The following is a 10,560-nucleotide window of genomic DNA, read 5'->3' as shown; positions in this document are numbered from 1 at the left end:
AATGAGGTAGTTTGTCTAATGGAGATAGAAAAGACCATTTTTAACAATGCTGGGCTTTGTGTGTGTGATTTAAAAATCAAATTGAGTGGAAATGCACCAAATACTAAATGGTATTGTTTATTTTCTAATTAATTTGCTACAAACTACAAAATGAAAGTGTTAAATATATTAGATGGTGTGTGATTTTTTTAGAAGAGAAAGCAGGGAAAACGTTCACCTCTCATAGTCCATTTACTTTATTTTCATCAGAGAAACAAGTTGTGGTTTGAAAGTGTAAAAAGGACATCAGTATTTGGGGAGGGGCATCACTTTGAGGGGCAAGCTTGTTACGAAAGCTAACAGGGAATACGGTCTCCTTTGTAAGGGACAGCAGAGTTCTGGGGAAACTGGGACCATATGGTCTCACTGTGGATGACGTGCATTTGTAATATTAATAGGCCAGGGACTCAAGGCCCTGGGGAGAATGTCATCGAGGTGAAGACAGCCGCTCACATCACAACAGCTTGTGGACTTTTTCCTATAGGGTACAGCAAGGGCACCTCAGGCACTCAGTGACATAAAGGCACAGCATGGTACAGGGGAAAGCGGAGAGACCGTAGAACCAGCCTGGTCTAGGTTCAGATTCTGACTTACCTGCAGGCTGACTCTGTGACATTGCGGGTCGGTCATTTAAACTCACTGAGACCGTTTTCTCACCTGGAAAATACGGAGAATAACTGCCTTACAGGACGGCTCTAAGGGCTAGAGCTTAGAGCTCATAAGCGAAGTGCCTGACACATAGTAAACAAGCGAAGCTATTACGGATTAGAAGATTCTAGGGTTTGGAATCAAACTGGCTGACTTTTCAAACTGAGAAATCAGTAAGTTTTCATGAGTCTTTGTTCTCCGCTGTACCCAGATCCCATCTTTGCTCCTTCCAAGGACTAAAACAAAAGTTTTAGTCCTGGTATTTTCCTCAGACGACGGTGCTGTGATTTCCTCCTGCCCTGACCCCAGAGCCTCTTGTCTATTCCATCGAGCTCGTTCTCAAAAGCATATCATTTGATGAGACAATGCACATGTGAATAGCAGACTTTAACTTGGTGTTGACTCCGCACCGGGCACTTGGCTTGTCTTCGTGTTACCTCATTTCCTCACTCACGGCTCACAACCACCCTCTGAAGTAAATTCTATTATTATCCCCATTTCACAATAAAAACTGCTATATTGAAAAGTAAGATAACTGTCCGTGGGGTGGGGTCATGATTTGAGCCTCGGTGGTGTGGCTCTAGAATCATGCTCTTGACAATGACGCTGAGCCAGCCTGGCCATATGATTCTTGTTTTGGGTCACGTGGGTTTACATTCAGGGCTTCCCTTCAGTGGAGTCCGGAGTTGGGGACTTTCACTGAGTATTGGTCATTGGGGCCAAAATGAGCCTGGGAAGCCAGCCCACCCTAGAGTCCATTTCAGGCTTCTTCCATTCCCAATCTCAAGGAGTCCTAGGTGCTGAGCCTTCCTTGCATGTCCTTTGTAGGGGCAGAGCAATTTACCCTCTCTAACAATGTGATCGTAACCAGGAGCTGTTAAAACTAGACACTCTGTGATGACAGGAACCACATTAGCACCATTTCATACTGTGTATTTGTAGTGCCTACATCAGTACCTGGCATAGACTGTTAAGTTAGGATTCGACAGATAGGTAGATGATCGAACAGATAGACTAAGCAGTTATATGGATCAAAGATGGTGTTCTTACAAGAAAGGTATATACTGTTGACAATAAGAAACAGATATCAGATATTTCACTGACCTTTGGCTGTGTCTCTTACTTTGTTTTACGGGGTTTGGGTTTCTCTGGGTCTGGGATCCTTTCATTAGGATACAGTTTTCTCCTACAATTAATTATATTTATCTTGTTGGGTATCTCATTCCAAAGGGCTGGGTTGAAATCCCAAATTTGTTCAGATAAAATATGTAACATCTTGGAAACACCTAGGTTATGACATCGTAAAACAATCACTTTCTCTACAAGAAGCAAGAAAAAACACTTAACCATGCAGCAAATATTTATCGTGGCCTACCTGGTACCCTTATAGGAGCTAAAAACACAGCGGTTCGCAGAACAGAAAAATTCTGCCCTCCTAGTGAGCACATTCTAATTGGGGGAGACAGGCAAAAACACTCTCACAAAAATTTCATTGCCATGGAGAAAGCTTAAGCTGAGTAAGGAATATCAAGAAAGATTACTCCGGAGTGGGAGGTACATGACTATTTAATACTGGGTGGTCAGGGCGACTTTGAAATTGTGTATTAGTTTTATGCTATATTAGAATATAAGAATTTAAGAAAATAAAAGTAGTGAATGTAAGGGAACAGCAGGGAGTTAGGAGTCCTAGATTAATACCTGAGCTTTTTCATCTAACTTGATAAACAAGAAAATATTTTTGACTTATGAAATTTATATATACATATACATATATACATATATACACTTTTTTTTTTTTTTCTGACAGAATTAGCAGCTCTGGACCTTTAAACTGAGCAGCTGAGCAAAAAACGCATCCTTCCTGTAATCAACACAGCAAAATGAGAGGCGGAGAAACCATGCTGAGAAGAAGCAAGGTCATATGTTGAACTGCTTTCCCTTTGGCCCAGAAGACAGCTCAGACTCAACGCTGGCCCTGAGTTTACCTCCCTCACTTTGGCTCAAGACTTGAAGTGATGTGCTCCCGCCCCAGAGCACCTTCCGTCGTGTGAGGCCCGAAACATGACCACCAGTAGCCACGCATGTCCTGTCCCCTCAGTGAACGGACACATGACTCACTACCCAGCCACGCCCTACCCGTTACTCTTCCCACCAGTCATCGGAGGACTTTCCCTGCCTCCCCTCCATGGCCTGCATGGCCACCCGCCTCCAAGTGGATGCAGTACCCCATCCCCTGCAAGTAAGTACCACAGCAATTTGCTCTTTTCTCTTGGTTGGTTGGCTTAATGGACCAGAGAATACAGGATGGTTCCCATCCAAGGTGAGTTTTCATTTTACTGGGTTTTGGTTTCTCTGGGTCTGGGATTGTACTTTTAGTTCTCTTGCAGAAATATCATTTGAAAGAGACAAATGGTGCGTTTTAGAATTTGGTCCATTCGAAACCTTGTTGTATTTTGCTCTATTTCATAAGATGTCAATGTCAAGCATAGTCAGCAGATATGACCAGCGTTCTTGAAGAAACTGGCCACTTGATAAAGAATGTGAACAATGGGTCAGAAGATGATGCTGTAAGAATCGCTGACGATAATGCTGGATTTAACATCCATTTTGGCTGTGAGGTCTTCGAATCTCTAACTCTTCTCCTATAAGGACACTATAGATAGGACACTATATATAAGGACTGTATATATATATATATATATGTATATATATATATATATATATATGGACACTATAGATAGTGTCTTTAATTGTTTAATTCCTATCACATCAGCTCTTTTGAGTGTCTTTGTTCACTTTTGATTCTGTACTAAGCTGTGCTCTTTTTAGAATGTTGGGTATAAAGTACTATATATAAGATAAAAGTAGTCAGAATTCTTCAAAACTGATATTGACTGACATAGAAAGCATCCATATTATGTGATTTTCTTTTCTTTTCTTTTCTTTTTTAAGTTCTGCCTGTTTTAGGACTAGCCTTGGTTAGCCAGTGAGCTCCCCCGCCTTTGAGAATTAGGTGGGCGGGCCAGGCACCTGGAGGTGAAACAGAGCATTTTGGGCGCGGAGCTTCATTAGGGGCCCGAGCGCCGTCTCCAGGCTCTCTCACGGCTCCCCAGTAGCTCTTGAGAGCTCTACCCGGTGATTATTTCAATTTTTACTACTCTTCAAGAAGTTCCTCCAAGTGGTGCCTTGGTACTCACAATTTTTTCATGTGAAGTATTGCCTTGTTTTCGTATTGTGCTCTCTGTGCGTTCACTTCTCCCTTCCACTACACCTCTAGCTCCCTGGGAACAGGGAGCTGGTGCCGCCTGACTGGGATTCCTCAGCACATGGTATGGTGCCTTCAGAAACAGTAGGATGTTTCGATGTCTGGGTGTTTGGGTAGATGGTTGGATGGACAGACAGCTGGACAGAGGGATGTCCAGAACTTTCCTGGGCTGTTGATTTTAATCACAGTTACTATCATGCCTGATGTATACTGGTTTTCCCTCCTCATATGACTTGATCGTAATTCTTCCCTTCTGTGTTTGGATTTCTGACCAGAATGTGTGACCAATAAAGTCTTTGAAATTGCTTAATAACATTCTCCCATGCTTCTCAAGTTCAAATGGAAAGTAGATATAGCCAAAGTAGTTTCTTGGCTGTCAGGAGAAATAGAAAAATGCCTGTATTCAAAATATCTTCCTGACCCAAGTGTCAGTTCAAACCCTGTTCACCCAACATGCAAATGATAAAATGAAGTGATTTTCAGCTAACACATGAAGCAGTCTGACTGCGTGATTGTTAAAGCTTTAAAATTCCGCCCAGGAGGGCCTGTATCTAATTCCATAGGTCAGCCAGCCTGATGGATAGCACATTCTAATATATTTCTTTCCTCAGATCACAAGTATATTTTGTAGATGTAGCCAAGGAGCTAAGGCAGTGCTATTCCCATCCTGAGTGATGTAAAGTTGCAGATGGAAAACCCTTAGGCAGCAGTAGCCCCAAGGTCCCAGCAACTTTGGGCTACTTTAGGTACTTATTTTAAGGGAAATACAGAGGATAGTAAGATCTTTCTGCTGAATAGCATCCAGGAACACTTGAACACAGTTTCAGTATACAAATCCCTCACCCATCTGCTTGTAGATATTTTTAGATCTAAGAATTCTATAGAGCAGTGCTTGGCAAACTACAGCCTGTGGGCCAAATCCAGCCTGCCATCTGTTTTTATAAATAAAGTTTTATTGGAACACAGCCACACTCATTTGTTTACATATTGTCTAAGGCTATTTTCATGCTACACTGTTAGACACCAGATAGCCCACAGAACCCAAAATAGTTACTGTCTTGCCCTTTACGAAAAAGTTTTCTGACCCATGCCATAGAGATATGAACATCGGGATAGGAGTCAAGTCAAACTAAATGTAATCTGGCTCTGTTCTCTAACTGGCAATGTTTGATCTTCTAACTTCTTATGCCATTCTGAGTCTCAGTGGCTAGACCTGTACCTGAATGAGCTAGGCTAGATCATATCTAAGGCTCCTTTTACTTTCTTTTTTTTTCTTTTTAAGATTTTATTTATTTATTTGACAGAGAAATACACAGCTAGAGAGGGGCTCCCACCAAGCAGGGAGCCTGAAGTGGGGATTGATCCCAGGACCCTGGAATCATGACCTGAGCTGAGGGCAGACGCTTAACAACGGAGCCACCCAGGCACCCCACTCCTTTTACTTCTAAATATAAGTCCATTTTTTTCATTTCAGCGTTATAATAAGGCACAAGATGCCATCACTACTACGCTGAACCATAACACAATTGCCATTTTTCTAGATCAGAATTGGTCCAATATTAGCGATTTTATATGATTCAGCCTTTAGGAGGAGAGGTTTTGCAGTTCAGAAGAAGGAAGAGAAATGATTACTATTTTTCTGAGGGCCTTGGGGATAGGATGCTGAGGAAACTATACACTGTAAGGTGGCTGGAGAAGTGGCAGAAAAAGGACAAGGTGCCAAAAGTTCAGGCTGGAAACATCAAAATCGGCTAACTGTATACCCTGGCTAATATCTTATTTTATTATTTCTTGCTACAGACAAAGTACACGAAAGCCGCTCAGATGAAAATCATTAAAAGAAGCCACTGTTAATGTGCAGTCTGTTAGCTGGCCCTTGAACAGGGAGCTGTCTTTGTCTTTGTTACAGCCTGAGGTTTAGAAAGACTGGGAAGAAGGGTAAGGTCTTAAAAGTTAAATGTTATACTTTCTCTTGGTTAAAATCAAATGTCGAGTTTTATTCATGTATTGAGGTTATTTAGGGAGGTAGCCAAATTCTATAAAATCTCAATAACTAACAAAACACATGTTTGGGTGGAAAAGCCAGCTGACCTGGAATGCATGTTGGGGAATGACTCCATAAAGAGGGTCACGTTATTGGACTATGGGACTTGCCGATGTTGCTCTCATAATTTGTACACATCCAGATTCTGCAGCTCAGCCAGAAAGAATAAATTCTCTTACCCCTGTAACAACGTTCTTTCAACACCATAGAATTATAAAAGCCCAAGAACCTTCTACCTTAAAATCTAGTGAGAACAATTTCCATAGCAGCTACTGATATTACTTCCCTTCCTGACACTTCCCACCCTTCCCTTCCGGTTCTCCAGCCAGCCTGGTCTCCAGGCCCACAACCTGAACTCTGTACTTTTTCATCTTTTTTCCTAAAGTACACCGCCCCCCTGCAGTCCCACATATAAAAATGTCCTTGACCTACCTTCTCATTTACAGTCATTTAACCTCTCTGAATTTTTCTTCCATCAACTGTAAAGTATTTTTATTTAAAGAATAGTCTTTTATAGTAACAGTATTCAAATGTTTTAGGGATAAAGGCCGTGTATGAATTTGAAAGAAAAGTTGTTACTAGAAAGGGTCCATTCAGATAATCTCCAAGGCCTTTACAAACTGAAGCTGGTAAGGATTCTAGATGTCACAGTTCTGATTTTCTCCTGCTCCTCAGGTCCTTTGCAGCCAACAGCACATCTTTCCTTGATGTGTGCCACTCGTGTACCCAGTTATGTAGCATGGAGCACTTGGCCATTGGTCTGACCATTTGTAACCACTCTCAATTCTGAGGAAAAGATGTGGCCACTTTTCAGCAATTCTGCTCTCCAGAACTTTCTAACGTAAAGGAAAATAAATATTTTCAGGGAAGAAGTGGCCTGAAAACATTTTCTGTGTGTGTATGTCCTTGTCTTTGTGTTCTGACTTAAATCTTCACATTGTGGAGTTCTCTAGAAGGTTAGAAATCTGGAGACCTAGAAGAGAAGAGGGAGTGAAGATAAGTGATAAGAAAAACTAGCATGTGTTGAGCACCAGTGTATAATCCGCCAAGCATTTAATGTATGTCATTCTTAATCTTTTTAATAGCTTCCTGATACTTTGGTCAGGCCATTAGCAACAGTCCCATTTTGCAGATGAAAACTGTGAGGCTTAGGAAAAGTAAAGACCTAAACAGCTGGTTAATGTTGGCACCAGATGCCAAGGCCAAATCTTGGGGCCCCTAAGTGAATGTTTTTCCCAGTGTGTTGGGTAAAGAGGCCAACTTTAACCCTCAGATAATCCCACAACTCCTCCATGGCTATCTCCTTCCCGTGATGCTTCAGGGAGTCTTTAGAGATGAAGGACATTTAAAGGAATTCACAACCTCTTTAGTTCCAGCCATTACCGTGGAAGCAGCTATTGCTTTTCATCCACACAAGGAATTGAGGGTGGGCCCCCTTGTCAGAAGTCACTGTGGATGGCTCTGCTCAGCTCTGTCCTACAGGCAGAGATCCTGTCATCTCCAGGCAAGCATGACTCCCAACAGGAGGAAAGCCTGATATACTATGCCAGGGAACACTCAAAATTTAATGTTCCAGAGCTCTCTGTGAAAATTGGACAACTGTCCGTCTGTCTCTCTTTATGTTCCTTTCATGGCTGCTTGTTCTATTTTATTGCCACACATGTGCTTTTTTATAGGTTGTTGTAAGCTGGAAAATATTATTAACAGTGTTGGCTTCAGAGACTCTCTCAAAATGATATCCGTTTAACTCCACAATCTTAAAATGAGAGTTCTTTTCCCTGCTTCTTTAATGATCAGAAAGTGCTGTCCTGTCAAATATCACAAAATAGGCTATTCACTTAAAAAAATAAAAATCCCAGCCTTTTGAAGAGACAGACTGTGAGTCTCAGAGTTACCAATGACAGGACATAAATGGGGTATTATTTCCATAACTCGTCTTAAGCTAAGAGAAGCCATGTTCTTGCAGCTTGTCTAAAGCAGGGTGTGTGGCCAGATTGGAATTCTGTATTACTTGTTAAAGACAACTGGCCCATAGGTGTTGGTCTTGTTTGGAATACATGCAGATTCATGGTAACTAAAACCAACTGGTTAATTCCACTTATCCAGCACCCTTTGCCCTGTAGCCTTGTGTTCTTTCTACTGTAAGTTATATTTGTCCTTAAGCATACAAAATGACCCCACTGGACAGAGATCATCTCTAGTTTTAAGATGTCTGGGGCTTAGTATGTTGTTGGGATTTAATGAATGTCAAGTCTAATAGTATGGTCCACATGCACGCATTCCTCACCTTTTTTGTAAGCCAGATAAAAATAAATCAAAGAAACTTGCTAGGAATTCGAGTAAACCGAGTATAACAATTTTGCTCATTTTATCTGCCTTTGGTCATTAAGTACCTCTGAGTTGCTGAGGCTTAGGGAGGTCAAAGACTTCTACCTGAATGTTTTAGAAGAAGTTTATGTTTCCGGTATGATCTAACTCTTTCAGTAGTCTTCAGAGGCCTACAGCCACACGGGTACTATGCAAGAGTCTTTTCCTTAAAGGTGGACATGTATTGATTACTTGAAGGCAGTACCTCTCTTCCCCAATAATAAAGGAATCTGTGTGTCTTCTTCTTGATGTCTTTACAATTTCCCCAGACTCTGGTCGAGTACAACATGTAACCCTTTTGAATAGTTCTAATGAGGAGCTGGGTTCATTCTGTTTGTTGAACTTTATCCCAAAGGGATCAGGAATATGTGAGCATGAATTGGAAATAGAAAGATTATTGTTCAATTTCATCAAATTAACTACAATGCCCAAAGGAGAACCTCAACTCTAGCAGTGTGTTCTTGAATAGAAATAGGATTTCAGTCTACACCGGCAATTATAAAAATAAGCATGGAGTTTCCTCTGACTTACTTTTGCCGATGATTATTCCTAGGGATATATATATACATACACACCAAAAAAAAAGACCAAAAATGGAGGAAAGAGAGCAATTAGTGGTTTAGACTTAATAATAGATTCCTTTAGATATTCTTAGATATTCTGTTTATCAGATAGTTAAAAGAGACATTTAAAAGAGCATTTTCAACCTTAGGAAGATTGAACCTCTAAAAATTGGAATCACTCTAATAGCTTTGAGTTGGCTATGAGATATGAGACTTTCCCTGTGTTCCAAACTTCTACCTTGATGAATTCATCAATCTACAGCTCCTGTACATTTCAGATAAACTATTTTGGTCCTAATGATGAAAAACTCATGCATATAACCTTGAGTGATAGGAGATTAACCTCCCATACAAGGTAGATGAACACGAGGACAGGCAAAATTGCCACCAGATGGCTGCCCTCTGTGCCATCTTCAGGATGTGTCCCAAGCAGTACCACAGAAGCTCTCTGACGCATGCTGTGTCATCAAAGTGATACAGGCCCCTATTCCACCTAATAGCTCTATTTTCTATTTTGGCTCCCTCCAACATTTGAAGGGTTTTTGGTAATTTCAGTGGGAAAGAAAGAAACAAGAGAGAAGGAGGCAAGAGGGAGTGTGGGAAGGAAGGAAGAAAGGAAAGAAGGATGGAGGAGAAGAGAGAGAGAGAGACGGGAGAAAGACACTGACTCTGCTGTGTGATCTCCAGGAACTTGAGGCCACCAGACCAACCAATGGCCAGTGGTACTAGCAGCACTCTTGCTTTTCTTCCTTTGCCATGAGAATAAGAATTAAAAGGGCTGTCATTTATTTAGTGTGCTAACTGCATTACCTCTGTCTACCATCTGGAAAAAGAGAAGCAGAGAATCAAAGACTGAAATAACTAACTTTCCTAAGGTTGCTCCGACAAAAATGATGAGACTGGGTTTCAATTCTTCTTGTTCTGACCAGTCCTCTTTTCAAACCTCCATGTTAGAGGTGGATATTGAGGCAATGCAAAGGTTTTTGTTTTTTGTTTTTTGTTTTGTTTTGTTTTGTTTTTTTTTTTTTTTTTTATGCAAAGGTTTTTAAGACACTCTGTCTGTCTTTAAGGATCTTGCACCCCATGGGGAAGTCATAATCACCCAAAATCATTTGGATTGTTCTGATTGTTCTCTACTCTCTAAGGCCTTGATTTTATAAAGTTTGCATCACCCCCTCCCCACGACGTACCCACTGTGCATTTGTTAATTTACTATACATGTCCTGTTCTGCTGTCTTTAGTTCCTAGCTTTCCCTTCTCTACTAATCTGTTCATCCGATGCCTGGCATACAATGGAAACTCATTTAAGGTTCACAGAATGACAAATCAATGGTTCTTGCTGATGGGGGATTTTGACGGTTTGCGGAGGTACTTATGGACATCACAATGATTGACAGCACTCTAGGCATTTAGGGAGGGGGGACTAGGAGGCTGACCATCTTGCACTGTGCACAAGAGTTGCAAATAATAAAGAATTACTTCGTATCCTCATTGCCTTCCCACTGTCCCACCAGACATTCATGTGAAGAACACTCCCCCCAAAATAAATTATGATTAACTGAATTTACCCATAACTCCATTTTACATATAAATGCAAAATATTATGTGCTTTTATTATCCTGTGAATTATTTAG

The 10,560-nt window shown here is 41.0% G+C and overlaps 1 protein-coding gene across 1 annotated transcript in view; it reads left to right on the top strand.

The window, feature by feature from the left end:
- The first annotated feature begins 2,748 nt into the window (after window positions 1–2,748).
- Window positions 2,749–10,560, top strand: part of LOC111155167 (retinoic acid receptor beta) — a 396,013-nt gene continuing 388,201 nt past the window's right edge. The window contains exon 1 of the mRNA XM_022515245.1: window positions 2,749–2,926. Within this exon, the coding sequence (XP_022370953.1) occupies window positions 2,749–2,926 (178 nt within the window). The remainder of the gene's footprint in view (window positions 2,927–10,560) is intronic.

The sequence above is a fragment of the Enhydra lutris genome, unplaced genomic scaffold (genome assembly GCF_002288905.1).
Source record: "Enhydra lutris kenyoni isolate GAN:26980312 unplaced genomic scaffold, ASM228890v2 scaffoldscaffold39, whole genome shotgun sequence".
NCBI classification, from domain to species: Eukaryota; Metazoa; Chordata; class Mammalia; order Carnivora; family Mustelidae; genus Enhydra; species Enhydra lutris.
Note: the sequence above shows the minus strand (reverse complement) of the source record. Positions and strands in the feature narration are given on the sequence as shown.